Genomic DNA, 14,704 nt, shown 5'->3' on the forward strand with positions numbered 1-14,704 from the left:
CCTCATTGCTGGCTTCTAGCCACTTGTGACTGTCCCTGCCCTGTTCCTGGGGCACAGAGGTTAGACCGCTGGGGAGCAGTTCGAGATGGGGTGTTGCTTGTGAGAACTTTTGACACCGCCTTCTACCGCCGCTGAGAATCAAACTACTCTCCCTCCTGGACCTGCCACAAGTTCTGGAGGGGATATGAATCCCTGGAGTGGGAAGGGGACTAGGAACCCCAAATAGCTTTCTCTGACTGTCCAGCTGCCCCTGCCCTTCAGGGCCTACCCCTGGGCTCTTGTGACTCCTCCTGGTTGGGTCTTCTTTCAAAAGAGCAAAGAAGGCGCCTCATTGGCTGGACTGCTGGTGGGCGTGGCCACGGGGCAGAGCAGGCTGGCCTAAGCCTGGTCTCTTTGGAAGTAAAGGGAAGGTGGCTATCTTGGGACTGGCGAAGTAGCAATAGAAATCAAAATGATTTATTCTTGTCATTTGGATTGCGTTGCATGCCCTGATCCTAAAACAGCTGATGTTACTCTGAGAAAACAGAGAGGCTGTGAGACCGTCTGCCCTTGTTCCTAAAGACCCCTTGGGGCAAGGAGTGGGGAGCTGTCAGAGATACCGGGAAGGGGCGTCACTGTCATCTCAGGGAGCCCTGCTTTTCCCCACTCTTTGTCAGAGTCACAAGCCAGAATGGTGGGAAAGAACTGGGGAGACAGGTGGCCACTGGCACTTGTTCTGGGATCTGCTGCAGTTCCTAGGACCCAGGCCTTCTTTTTCCCAGCCCCCCATTCCTTGGTGCCCCTGAAAACAGCTGAACTTGTGGGAGCTAATGGGGCCAGGGGTCCCCTGGGTTTCTTTCCCTCTGCTTGGAACTGGGATTTCCAGCCATTCATTCAACAGATTTCTACTGAGCATTTTCTACTCGGCCAGAGCCACATAGTGCTGGGCATTCGGATTTCAGACTCTAGTGGGGAAAGAGCAAAGAGTGGATTCAAGCAGGCAAAGCAGTGTCAGGTCACATCAGTGACAGGAAGAAGCCAAGGTGGAGCCACTGAGCTGGGAGGGCAGGGGAGGCTTCTCAGGGGAGGTGGCCTGAACTGAGGGAGGCCAGATGAGAAGAAGCTGGCTGGGCCCATCATTCCAGGCCCATTATTGAGTGACAGCTGGTCAAGCCTAAGGGATCTGGAGATCTCCTGCCTCTAACTCTAGTTCCCTACCCCAGAAGCCCACCACCACCAGCCAGCGGGTGTATGGCTCACCGCAGGTGCCAGGCGGTGGCTCCTGGGTGAGGTGCAGAGCTCTTGGTGTTTAGTTCCTTGTTTCTGCATAATAATCACCCATGCCATGGTGATGCACGCCTGTAAACCCAGTGGCTTGGGAGGCTGAGGATGGTGAGTTCAAAGCCAGCCAAGACCCTGTCGGTAAATAAAATATAAAAAAGGGCTGGGGATGTGATTCAGTGGTGGAACGTTGCCTAGCACTCATGAGGCCCGGGTTCCATCCCCAGTACTGCGAGGAAGGGAGGGAGGGAGGAAGGAAGGAAGGAAGGAAAGAAAGAAAGAAAGAAAGAAAGAAAGAAAGAAAGAAACCCAAACTTTGTGACAAGACGGCAGACATGTATTAATTCAGGGTCTCTGGGGTGGGGAATCTGAGAGTATCTGAGCTGCGTCTTTGTGGCTTGGGACCTCCCTTGGTTGGTGGGGGTCCATTTAGGGCTGGAAGAGTGACCCAATGGTCGGGGTGGATTGCAGGCCTCAGCTCTTCATCCTGGGGTCCTCCCCACAGGGCTCTTGAGTGTCCTCAGGACACGCCAGCTGGCCTCCCTCCTGCAGAGCACAGGATTCACCAGCAGGGGACAGAGGAGACCCAAAGAGAAGTGACAGTCCCTTTTTGTGACATCGTCTTGAGAGCACACACTGCCTCTTCCCACTTTGTTCTAGGGTCTAGAATTGAGTTAAGGAGCCTGGCCTACACTCTCGGGGGGCGGGGGGGCCTCCTGGGGTGGAGCCAGGCCTTGCTATGCTGGGTGAGCGCTCTGCCTTTTGAACAGAAGTGTGTCCTGCAGAAGGTGAGCAGGACTCCCCGGGAGGCCTGATGTTGATGCCTGACCACTGTCCCTGGCAGCCCTGCAGTTGTTTGCATTACATTCGAATTGCATCTGGAGCTGGGCGGGTTATGCACCCAAGTGCGTGGAGTGCGCGGCCTGTCGTGCTGTGGATCTGTGTACAGTGCTCCTCTGGCTGGTGGCTAGCACGTTCCCACCATCCCAGAAGGAGCCTCTTTCCCCTGAGAAGTCCTGGGAGGCCCTCGCTCTTCTTACTATCTGTTTTGTATCTCAAGCTCCGTGGAAATAGCACATCCAGCTCCTTTAATTCCGTGTCTGTGATTTGTGTACATCACTGGGTGTAGCAACAGGGTGATTATCTTTTTTACTACTGTCTAATATTCCATCCTAAGAATGTACCATGGTTTACCTATTCTCCTCTCAATGGGCGTTTGGGTTTCTTGTGGATAAAACTGCTCTGAACATTTTTATACATCTTTGATGGACATGTGCTCTCATTTCTCTCGAAGATGTAACTAGATAGGGCTCCAAATGCTTGTCAGCTTGCCTGATGTGATCCTTTCTCTAAGATTGGTGGTAACCAAACTCCCAAGAGAAGGGAACCACCGAGAATCTCCTCACCTGGGTGGTTGCTTAGTAGTCCAGTCTATACGGTGTGGAGTGCCTCCTCTGAGCCTGGAGGTGGTAAGCCCCTGCACTGAGCCTGGTCTGTTCCCCACCTCCAAATTTACTGCCCACTTCTCTGGGCCCATTTTCCCTCCAGGTAAGTAGAGACCATCAGGCAGGTGTTCCTGGCTGGGTGGCATTCGGTCTTTTCGTTATATCTGATCTTGTGACCAGGATCAATTGCTCTGATTCACTCGTCTCCGTCCTGGGATGCCTTTCCTCCACAAGACTGTGGAAACAGCCACACTGTAAAGGCAGCTGGGCATGAGGGGACTTAAGGCAGAACCCTTGGGGACACCTGGGGCCTGTGTCACTGCAGGAGAGGCCTGGTTTTGTCTTCTCGTGCTAGCCCATACCTGGGGCAGAGCCGTGTGCCAAAAAGAGAAGGATCACGGGTGTCACTGGACCTGGGTGGGCCCAGGGCCAGGGCTCCCTGCTCCGTAGGCCCCAGTTTCCTCATCTGTGAGATGGGATGGAGGTCACATCACAGCGACGGCCTGCGAGGGTCCCATGGGCCCCCTTCCTTGTCTCTCTGTCAGGCCCATTTCTTTGCTCTGTGCTGAACGCAGTGACCCTGGCTGGGCTCCTGCAGACCCATCTCCGTGCTGGCGCCCTGTCCTTGGGCCTTCTGAGCCCCGTTCTGTAACATGGTCCCCTCGTTTTCTGCATGTGACCCTCACTGCTCTGAGGCCTGTGTTTCTGGAAGACCATGATTTTTTCCTCTTCTCCCCTTTCCCCCCTTAATAAGATTAGAAGGCCGAGTTACCTTTTCTTCCCCTAGTTAACTGCCTTGGAACTCACCCGCTACGGGAAGGAGATGCCCTGGGAGGTGACAGTCTCCCAAACTAACAAGTGAGTCCTAACAGGCCTCCAGGCACCCGGGACCCCCTGTTAGGACACACCTGGAATGCAACCCTTGAAGAGCTCCTTTAAAAGCCCCCGTCCCTCCTGATGGGGGAATCACAGCCTCTGGGACAGGAGTCCCCTGGGTTTCTCCCTTGCTAGTAAAGCAACAAACCTTCTTTTTCCTTTTTCTCAAAACAGTGTCCTTGTTATTGGATTGGCACTGGGGTCGAGGACGGACCTTTGATTACAGGTCCTCCCCCAGGTGGTTCAAGGTAGGGCTCTTGTTCTCCACCTCAGCTCCTGCTGCCGGGCAGGGGCCCGGGGGAGTTCATCTGGAGCCATAATGTGTCTGCTGTGGCCGCCGAGCCGGCAGGTTTTCCAGGCACACCTGGGGATTGGAGGGGGCCTCCCACATCTGCCTGGATGCAGCTTGGCACCTTCCCGTGGGGGAGGAGGCTTGTGCCCTGTCCCCTTGCTCCTGCCACGGGCTTTGACAAGCCCCGCTCCTGGGGGGACCACGGGCACAGGTGATTCATGTCCCTGCCACCGAGTCTAAACACCGCCATGTCACGGGCACCCGGTGTCACCAGCCCTGCCCGCCCGGCCTCCTCCAGAGGCAGAGTCTCCCTCGGCAGCCCAGCGGCCCTCGCCCTCGCAACACCGTCCTGCAAAGCGCCATAAAAACACTTCTTAAAACACATCATTGAATTCCCGTTTGCCGGCGCTTTATGGCCTGGCCGCCCGCGCCGCCAGCCGCTGGAAGCCTCGTCCGGGGTCAGGCCTCCCCATCAAAATTTACTGCGAACATCTTTCTACAACACCTGTCTCAGTGAGCTGTGAAATACCCTCGCCTCTTCAAAAACGGAGGAAAATGAAAATGCACGCTTTACGTGGTTTATAAAAAACCCTCGTGCTTCGCGTGTGCATCTGTCCCGCTGGCAGCGGAGCTGGAAGATGCTCTGGATGAGGGCAGTGCCCAGCGACGCGGCGGCTCCTGCAGGGGGCGGAGGCAGCCTGGGGCCAGCGCAGAGCACAGGTTCCTCTGCCAGACAGACCGCAGCCTTGTCCCGGAGGTGAGGACATGGCGTCTGGCATGCTGGCCTCCGAGGTGTGCATGTGGGGCCTCAGGCTGGCAGGGACAGGATGACAGGTGTCCCCAGGGTCAGCACCTAGCTGGTTGGTGGCACAGTGAGGATGCTGTCTCCGGGAAGCAGCGCCATCTTTGGGACCTTGGTGGAGAGAGGAGGCTGTGCAGACTCTGGGTCACTTAGACCAGGCTTCTGTAAATGGGGGGACAACCCCACCCCAGATCCCTCTCACTTGGGTGTGACCAGAGGCAGGTCCCTTTGCCTCTTCTGTAAAACAAGGTGGTGGCATGTCAGATGGCGTCTACTAGAGGGCCTAAGGTGGGTCTGGGCACCTGGACTAGTTCCACGGGGTGCCTGGGGCCTGACTCAGGCAGAGCACCTAAGCACGTGTGAGCTCTGCGGTGGCCTGTGGCCCTCAGGCCACAGGGTCTTGTGCAGCTTAGGCAAGTGCTCTAGGGCGGAGCTGCTCCCCAAGCCCCACCTTCGTGGGCGGGTGCAGGGCCCCCTGGGCAGCTTCTGGGAGGAAGGACCTTCATGCCTGGTGATCCCAGGGAGGGCAAAGTGCTGGCAGGTAGTGGTGGCTCCAGCTTGGTGGGGGCAGAGGTGGTATCGGATGGCAGCTGATTCTCCAGCTAGCGGAGTGGCGGGGGGGGGGGGGGGGGGGAGGTGGGGAGGGGATAGGGAGGGGCCCAGTCCCAAAGCAGCACCTAGTGTGTCTGGGCAGGTGGGGTCGCCAGGGGGAGGTCAGGAATTTAGAGGGAGCCTTCCCTTTGGTGGTGGGGATTCCCTCCAGTGACCTGCAGCTCCTGGGGATGGAGCAGAGAAGTTGGGGTCACTTCCAGAAGGTTCCCTGGTCTGCCCTTTTTCTCAGACTCTGAACCTCACCCTGCCCTGTGCCCCTTGGCTTGATGCAGGGCAATGCTCAATAAATATTTATTAACTGATCTGCATTCAAACTGCCAGTGAGGGGCAGAGCCTGGATCAAGGCCAGCCTGTCCACCGGGATCGCCCTGGCCTTCGGTGGTACCACCTGCCAGCCGCCAGCTTCCCCACACCAAGCCCCGCCCGCTTCGCACTGAAGGCTCCGGAAGGCTTTCCAGACCCTTGCCCGTTGTTTGCTTGTTTATAGTCCTGCATCGTTGCCAGGGTGGTCTTGAACACCTGGACTCAAGCGATTCTCCTGCTCAGCCTCCTGAGTGCTGGGACCGCAGGTGTGCCCAGCTGTGCCCGGTGCCCCACACCCTCGTTTTAGAGAAAAGGACAGTTGAGGCTTCAGGCCCAGAGGGTTGCTTGAGCTCCTTCCCCTGTCCGTCCCCCCACGTGCTAAGAGACAAGCCCGTAAGTGGGAACACTGCTCAGTCTGCTGCTGTGGGGCCTGAGGGAGGGCAGACCCTTGCGAAGAGGGTGGAGGAAGATGGGCGTGAGGGCTGCTGGAGATGGAGGGACCTTGTGGGGTACCCTGTCCCCTTAGAAAGGATGAAGAGGGGGCTGGGGCTGTAGCTCAGTGGCAGAGCGCTTGCCTAGCATGCACTCAGTCCTAGGTTCAACCCCCAGCAATCCCCCGAACAAGGAGCGGGGTGATTGTGGCATCCCTGGGATGGAGTCCATCCTCAATAAGCCTTTGGGGCTCTGCAGCTGATCATCCCCCTTGCCCGCCCCTCCCCCTCCTCCAAGTCCCCACCCCCCTCCTGCCCATCCCTGGGGACGACTCCTTTGCAGCACATCTCAGAATTTGAGTGGCTTGATTTGTGATGCCTGTGTCAGCCGCAGTGTCCCCAGCTGGATTTTAGATTTTAGGGTCACATCAGTGTATCTCCGGGGCCCAATGCAGGAGTTGATGTCGTAGGTGCCTAATAAATGCGTGTGGAAGGGGCTGGGAAGTGGCTGCCAGGAAGTGCAGCTCTGGCGGCAGCTGCAGGAGAGCAGTTTGGGGTTTTACTGGCCTTTTATAATAGTCCCGCCATAGCAGTGAGCAGACTCTGAACGGAGCCTTTCTGTGACTTATGTCAAGCCACGCTCTCAGCATCCGGAGAGCGATATCACCAGAGCCACCAGTGAATGGATGAGGAGACAGAGGCTTGGATGGACTAGTTGGCCTTGGCAGTGAGAGGGCATTCATGCGGGGGTGGGGTTGGGGGGACACAGCGGCCTCGCTGCCCGCCATTTCTGCTTCTGGGAGGCAACCCGCCTCTTTCAGCACCTCGTCCAATCGCTGTTCCCCTCCTACCAATTTTCTGATGCTGTTTTATTTCCTTGACGTGGTCTTTGCTGTGAGTTGTGACCCTGCCTCCCCGCGGTCAGTCAGAGGGGCTGCTCCATCAGGGGGGACCAGGCTGGGCAGAGCCTAGGTGTGCAAGGCGTCCTGCGGCCAGCAGGAGGAGCCCGTGAGCTGCGAGCCAGGACCCTCGCTGCTCCGCTGAGAAGCCCAGGAGCCCAGCTCTGGGTTTTTCTGCCTGGTGTGGCCAACGAGAAGGCCCAGCCCAGGGAGCGGGGCTGCAGCAGGGGAACCACCAGGCAGACCCAGAATCCATGAGCAGGGGGGCCTGGCTCCCCCTCACTGGCTATGTGACCAGGGTGGCCTCGCAACTCCCTAGGTCCCCGCATCCTAATCTGTAAAATGGGGACTTTTCAGATCACTTCTTTGGTTCATGGCGCAACAGCTCCCAGCTGGGCAAAAACCAGTGAGCAGCTGGTGCACGCCTGTAATCCCAGCGCCACAGGAGGCTGAGGCAGGAGTTCAAAGCCAGCCTCAGCAATTTAGCAAGGCGAGGCGCTGAGCAACTCAGTGAGACCCCGTCTCTAAATAAAATACAAAAAAGGGCTGGGGATGTGGCTCAGTGGTTAAGTGCCCCTGAGTTCAATCCCCGGTACCAAAAATATTTAGCGGGGCGCCCTCAGTCAGTGTGGGGGGATGTTGTCACCAGGCGCCAGACCTGCTTTGTTCTGTAGTACTTTGAGGACAGTTGCCCTGCCATTCCCAAGTCCTGACTCTGATGTGCCCTTGATAAGGTAACTGCGTGGCGCCCACGTACCTGGCTTGTGTGTGAGGTGGAAATTATTCTGCTAGGGGAGTCTTAATCCTCTTCTACAAATGAGGAGAGGAGGGACCCACAGAGATGGGGACACAGCTGGAGCGGTCAAGCTGAGTTCTGAACCCAGAGGTCCGTGGTGTCTGAGCATCCCTCTGCCTCCCTGCCTCAGTTTCCCCCTCTGAACAAAGAGTGGGCAGGATGTCCTGGGGACTCTTGGGCTCTCACACTCACCTGGCTGTAGGAAGGAGGGCCTGGGGGGCAGGAGCGGGGGTCTGAGGGCCCCGGGCTACCCGCTCCCTGACTCTCCTCCCTGCCCACCCCTGCAGCTTTCCTGAAGGGCCTGAGTGACAAGCAGAGGGAGGAGCATTACTTCTGCAGGGACTTCACCAGGCTGAAGAAGATCCCCACGTGGAAGGAGACGGCAAAAGGTAGGCAGGCCCACCGTTTGGCGGTGGCCGCTTCAGACCGGTGGCCTGGGAGACGCATGCAGACCAGAAGCATCCGCGCGTGGAGGGACTGAGCGCGTGCTGTGCGGGGGATTCTGCATGTGTCAGCTCTCTTAATTATTAACACAGCCTGAGGCCAGTTCAGTTTTGATTCCCATGACACCATTCGGAAGCCAGCCCTAGGCCGCATAAGCCACCCGCCCACGATTACTTGGTTGTTGGAGCCGGGTTTGAGGCTTGCTTGCCTGGGGTTGGGGGCTGGTGAGCTCCCAGGCTCTGCCATTGCTGGCCTGGTAACCTGTGACCTTGGACGGGTCACTTATCTGGCGACGCCTCAGTTTCCACATCTGTGAAGTGGGGCCAGATGGCGTGATGCACCCGTGCGCCTGTGGTGCTGTTGCGAGAGTCCAGGAGACTCATGTTGCACGCAGTAGGTCCTTCTTCAGGGTGGGAGTCATTGCCAGCATCAGTGGTCACCATGCCACCAACTATGCGGAAGTGGGGCTGCACCTGACCCGTGGGCCCTGCCTTGGTCACTCTGCGGGGGAACTCCTGTGAACCCCATGGCCCCTACCTGTTCCAGGGGTGGCAGTGAAGGTGGAGGAGCCCAAGTTCAAGAAGGACAAGCAGCTCAATGAGAAGATCTCCCTGTTCCGTGGCGACATCACCAAGCTGGAGGTGGATGCCATCGTCAACGCGGGTGAGTGACCGGCCTGAGCCAGAGACCTGGGTGGCCGCCTTGCCTTTGCTCTGGTCTGTGGGGCGGACGTGGGTGGGCGCCACCTGGCTCCACAGAGGCTCCCGCGGCGGGCGAGATGGCTGCTGGCGCCGGCTGCGGGAGCTCGTGTGTCCGCCGCTCGGCTCCTCTCTCTTGAAACCCTGACCCGCTGTGTCGGGGGCGCCTCGCTCTGCTGAGCTGCCTCGCAGCTCCCAAAGCCATTAGCGGCTGGCAAAGGGAGGGAGCTCGGCTGGAACCCTGGAACCGTGCCGGGCGGCCCTGCCAGGAAGGCCAGGCCCAGCCGTCTGTCCTGGGGGGCTGCAGCCGCTCCCCCTCCCGTCTGTCCTCCCCCAGGCAGGTGAGGGAGTGGGGTGCAGAGAGGCCTCGCGCCACCCCTGGCGGCTCTCCAGCCCTGGAGACGCGCGGCTGGCTTCCTGGGCGTCCCTCGCCTCTTGCTGGCGTGGCAGTTTATTGTGATGATAGAGTAGGGGAAGGTGCCCTGGTTGTCCGGCTGAGTGGCTGAGTCGAAGGGCTCTGGGAAAGGACGGGGCGTCAAGGGCAGGTCAGGCCCCCCAGGGCGCAGGTGCTTCCCGGGGCAGAGGCAGGGGTGCTGCACCCCAGGCCTGGCCGGCCTGCTGCTCACTCAGCAGACACGCACACCGGCATCCGAGGAAGGGCGCCTCTTCCCTAGACCCGGCGACACCAGGGCACACCTTCTTGTTTTGGGCTCCAACTCACAGAGAAGACCCCGCCGTGCCAGCCCCGCCCCGCCTGTGCAGGCCCAGGACAGCCCGGGTCTCCGGACGCTCCTTGACCTCCCCTTTGGTTTGCAGTAATCACGTCTGACCTCGGTGCCAGTGAGAGTCGGTGCGGTTGCCTGCAGTGGCCCCTGGTCCTCCTCAGGTGACTGGGCTTGCAGGGTCCGGGCGGAGGGGCTGCTCGCTCTGTCCCTGGCCCTCCCATCCGGCCTGCAGTCTTTCTGACAGTGGCTTTGCTCGGCACGTCTCCCCTCGGGGTCTGCAGAACTGTGTAGCTGCATGGGGTTGTGCCCTCTCCCTGCACATGGCCTGTCCTGGGTACACAGGTGACAAGTCACACAGAGGCAGGAGTGGCTGGTGGGGAGGAGCCGGGTCACCTTTGGGTTTCTGCTGGTTGTCCTGGTGTGTCTCCCTTGGGCCACTTGCCCTTGGTGGGTGGCAGCAAGGTCTGTGGGTGTCTGGGGACCACAGAACTCAGACAGCCACTTCTGGGTTGGCAGATGTCCTGGAGCCCAGGGGAGAAGAGCAAACCCTTGCCCCCTTTGCCAGGAGGCGCTGGGCTGACCCAGGGGGTGGTGATGAAGGTCATGGGCTGCCCTGTCATTGGCAAGAGGGCTCAAGGTGCCCGCTTGGGTCCTTTTGCTGCTGTGCTGCAGTGACCAGAGGGAGAGCTCTCAGGAACTCCTTCCCAGCTTTCATTGGTGGTGGCTGTACGAAGGAGAACACAGGGGCCTCGGTGGGTCTCAGCAGGATGCGGATGGAGCAGGCTGGGGCTCTGGAGGCTGTGGGCATGATTGCTGTCTCTTCCTAAGCGCCCGGTGACTGGCCAGCCTGGGTGCACTCTGGTGCTGGCTACATCAAGCTGCCCTGGGGTGGGGCTGGGCTTGCAGTTTCTCTGGGGCCTCACTTCTCCTGGTCCCTGCTGGCCTGTCTCCTCTTCTGCACATGGGGGTGGCAGCCGAGTTCCCACGGGATGGCTGGGTGTGTGGTGTGAGTGACGCTCACCCCCTGCTGGCGTGGCTGCCCTTGGCATCATCCTGAGCATCCTGTCCCAAGGATGCCAGGTACTTGGTCCCCCAGAGATCATCTTTCATCTCCTGCTTGCCTCAGTTTACCCGACACTGTTGTCCTGTTTTCCTGGGATCTCCTTTTTCTAGTCTCAGTCAGGAGGACCTAGAACTTGTCCTGGAACCACAGGGAGTGGCTGGAGCAGGCCTTGGACACAGGTTCCCACGCAGAGCCTGGGCCTGAGGTGGGTCTGAGGTGCCCTGGGCCTGGTCAGACTTGGAGGTCCCGGTGCTGTGGCACCCGGCGCGCCGCCCGCCAGGGGGCAGCAGAGCTCGCGGCTCCGGCCAAGCCCATAAATCAGCCTGTTTATTAGCGGAATAAAAGTCGCCGGCAACGCGGGGCTTTTCGGGGCTGCATAAATCTGCGTCTGTGCCTCGTGAAACCCATATGTGCTTAATTCATATGTAAAGTTTCAAGCAGGAAGAGAATACGTGTCCATTAAATTCTATTTGACTTGATTATAATCATTAGCCGTGAATAATTGCTTCTCAGCGCCGACCGCGGAGCCGCCACAATGGGCGCAAGGAGACAGCGATTATCTCGGGTGGGAATTTTTAAATTTTTATTTTTGAAGCCACGGGCAGCGCTGGCCCCGTGGGTGTCGGTGGCCCGCGGGGACGGCGTGCGCGTGGGCTGACGGGGGCTGGAGGTCTGGACAGGGCTTCTGGGTTTTGTCGGGTTGTCGGGGGGCGGGGGCTGTCCCTCTTTGTCCCTGCTGCCAGGTGGGGAGGGGGTGTCGCCGCCGGGTCTGGCTCAGGGAGGCTGTAGGGGCGGGATGGGGGCTGTGAGGGAAGGGGGCTGGGACTCCCCAGCCCTCCATCCTGGTCGCCCGGGGAGGGGGGCGCCATGTTCCCGCCCCCTCCCCAGAGGCTCCGCCCACAACCCCCCACCCGGGAACCGGCCTGGCGTTCCGGGTCCAGCGCTGTCCAGCGCGGACTTTCACCCCGGCTATTGGTATTCGCTAGGAGGTGGGGGGCGGATGCGTGTGGCGCGCGGATGCGTGTGGCGCGTTTGTGTGGCCCGTGTGCCTGGTGTGTGCCAGGTGGCATGCAGTAGGGGTGAGGTGGGCAGAGAGCAGAATGGGGGACATCCGGTGGGTGTCAGGGCTTGAGGACACAAGAGCATGCTTGGGGACAGACCTTCAGAGTCCCCCCAACAGTCACATCTCTGCCCTCCCCTGGGCTGGTGGCCAAGGCCACTTGCTAGGGCAGCACCCGCGAGAGTCTCAGGCTCCTGCCATCTGTGCCCGCCAGGGCTTCTGCCCAGGAGGGTGTGCCACATCCATCTTAATTAAATTGGGCTGCCATGCTGGCGAGATAAGCCAGGGAGCCCCTGCGGGCCCTCACCCACCCGCCCTGTTCTGCCTGCTTCTCCAGTTTGGCCTGTGACCCCAGCACTGGGTCCTAGGAGAGTTCAGGTCTGGGGTCTCCCCCCTGGGAGTCTATGGCTTCCTGAGTATTGGTGTCTATTTTTGACCACAGGGGTCATGACCTTGACCCTGTGACCTCTAAGCCTTGAGCCTTTGCCTACCAGGCTTATGCCTAGGCCCTTGTTCCTGACACACAGCTGAGGTCCAGACAGGAAATGCCTGGGGCACAAAGACCGCCATTCTTGGCCAACCCAGGGGTCTGACTGTCTGGCTCTGGCCTTGGGGCCATAAGGGGTAAAGCAGAGATGAATGTGACACTTTCTATAAAGACACAGGACTCTTCCCCTTCAAAGCGGTCCTAGCCCAGCACCCCCAAGAGTATCACGAGCACAGAGGCTGAGGGGTTCCAATCCCAGAACTCCTGCAGGCCCCTGGGAGCACCCTCCGCCTCCCGCATCTGAAGAATGGCATCCATCTGGGCACAGGGCCCCACGCCTGCAGGCCCAGCAGCTCGGGAGGCTGAGGCAGGAGGATTGCAGGTTCAAAGTCAGCCTCAGCAGCTTAGTGAGACCCTGTCTCAAAACACAAAAATAAAAGCACTGGGGATGTTGCTCAGTGGGTAGCGCCCCTGGGTTCTATCCAAAAAATGAGAAAAGGAAAGAATGACAAACCCGCCAGCCCCAGCCCAGGGCCGTGTGAGGACGATAAGTGGGCCAGACCCAGGAACCCCAGTAATTAATACTGGGGGAGTCAGGCCAGGGCAACTAAGTAGAAGATAATGTGACAAAGCCCAGAAGGGAGGTCTGAATAAAGTACCGCGTGACGCTGCAGGGACCAATTAATTCTGCAAGGAGGTGGCCGGGGCCAGGCAGGTCCAGGAGGCCTTTGAGGGGCCTGGTCGTGTTTCACAGGACAAGCCAGCTTCACAGGGCGGCGTTTAAGCTGCTTATTTATTTAAAATGCGGCATGAAGTGGCCGCTGTTCCTCAAGTGCCCGGCTTTGAGTGGTGAGAACCTGCCAGCCCTTGTCCCGGCCCAAGCTCCCCCAGCCCGCGCTTCATCCCTCGGAGCCGGCGTGGCCAGGAGCTGGGACAACTGAGTGGCCGCCGAGCGGCCCCGCCCTGCTCCCAGCTGTCCCCAGGCCTCTGCCGAGTGGTGATTTAGAGACCGCCTGGATGGACTGGCAGGCTGGGGGGCCGCAGGGACGCGACTGCCTGGTGGGAAGTGATCTGACGCTAAACTGTCGCCGTAAATCGCTTTATCTGTCACTTCAGATTTAAACGTGTTTGCTGAGGCTTGCCGGCCGCGAGCAGCAGTGAGGGCGGCGCGGCCAGCAGCCAGTGACAGGACCGTGCTTGCAGTTCCTGCTCTGCCGGCCCTGGCCCTGCGCCCCTCCTGGGGATGCCACGCACAGACAGCCGGGCAGGTCCTCGGCAGGTGGAGTGATGCCACCACGGCCGGGTGGCCCAGGGTCGCCCCATGTCGGCGATGCAGCTGAGGAGCAGGCGCGTGGGGAGGACTGTCACAGAGGTGCGTGGGGAGGACTGTGACAGGCCCACCCCCTCCGCAGGTGACGGGCAGAACCGTTGTGGCCTGGCTGTTCGCCCAGCAAGCCGCCATGGGGGGCACTGTGCACGGGGTGGGGGGCGCCTGGGCTGCACACACTCACCCTCTGATCCCAAATAGGGGGCGAGGCGGGCTCCCCTCCAGGGAGGGAGTGGATGGGAGGCAATCCCGCAGGCTGCCTGGAAGAGGGGGCGCTTGAGTTGGCATGCAGGCTGAGAGGAAGACCGGGCAAGCCACCCCGCGGGGAGAGAGGGAGAGCTCTGGCCAGGGTGCTGAGGGCCAGCTCTCGGGTTCAGCCTGCGCTTTGGCCAGGTCTTGAGTCGGGGGCACGTGGTCAGACCTGCTGTGGGCATTTCCCTTGGGCTTCTCCTGGGGATACAGAAAGGTGAGGACAGAAGCCCAGAAGTTAGGGGAGGATCCCCATTGGCCCCCCAGGCCTTGGCCGCATTCACTCCATGTACCCACCGTCCCTGAATCAGCCAGGAAACTGAGGCTCAGAGATGTGAAGCAACTTGCCCAAGGTCACACAGCTAAATGGTGGTGGAGCTGGATGGAAGACTTTCCAGACCCGTTCGTGTGAGGTGGGGTGGGTGCCTCCTCTTCGTCCCTCTCTCCTGGTTGAAAGTTCGCTTCCTGGAGTGTGCTTGTGCTCCCTGACCTCACTGCCGGGGGCTGAGGGGCCCATGTTTGCCTTGGGGTCTAACGTCCAGGGCTTGTCTGGATTCTTGACCACGAGGTCATCCTCTGTCCAAGTCCCGTCCTGGTGAGCACCCTGGAGCGCCCGGCTGGGCTGGGCTGCCTGTCACCTGAAGCTGGCCACCACTGTCCCCTCTGTGCAGTGGCTGCCTCCACCGCCACGTTGGCCTGTTTTGGGGGCTGGCACTAACGTGCCCCCATCTTACAGACGAGGAGACTGAGGCGTCTGCAGGGTCGCAGTGCTGGGTCTTTGGATCTGGGGTTTTCGGGGAGTGGCCAGCTCTGCTTTGGCAGCAGTGCCCCACCCCCCACCGGGTCTGGGGGCAAGCGGCAGAGCAGGTGGGGAGGCTAGTCGGGCGGCCTCCCCACATTAAAAAGCCCTGGATGTCCAGGTACTGCCAGGACCT

The 14,704-nt window shown here is 59.8% G+C and overlaps 1 protein-coding gene across 3 annotated transcripts in view; it reads left to right on the forward strand.

The window, feature by feature from the left end:
- Macrod1 (mono-ADP ribosylhydrolase 1) overlaps window positions 1–14,704 on the forward strand; it is a 134,540-nt gene that overhangs the window by 1,004 nt on the left and 118,832 nt on the right. For all 3 annotated transcript variants that reach the window (XM_047515780.1, XM_047515779.1, XM_047515781.1), the window contains exons 2-3: window positions 8,004–8,105; window positions 8,707–8,823. In XM_047515780.1, coding sequence (XP_047371736.1) covers window positions 8,004–8,105; window positions 8,707–8,823 — 219 coding nt within the window. The remainder of the gene's footprint in view (window positions 1–8,003; window positions 8,106–8,706; window positions 8,824–14,704) is intronic.

Source organism: Sciurus carolinensis, chromosome 11 (genome assembly GCF_902686445.1).
Source record: "Sciurus carolinensis chromosome 11, mSciCar1.2, whole genome shotgun sequence".
Taxonomy (NCBI): Eukaryota; Metazoa; Chordata; class Mammalia; order Rodentia; family Sciuridae; genus Sciurus; species Sciurus carolinensis.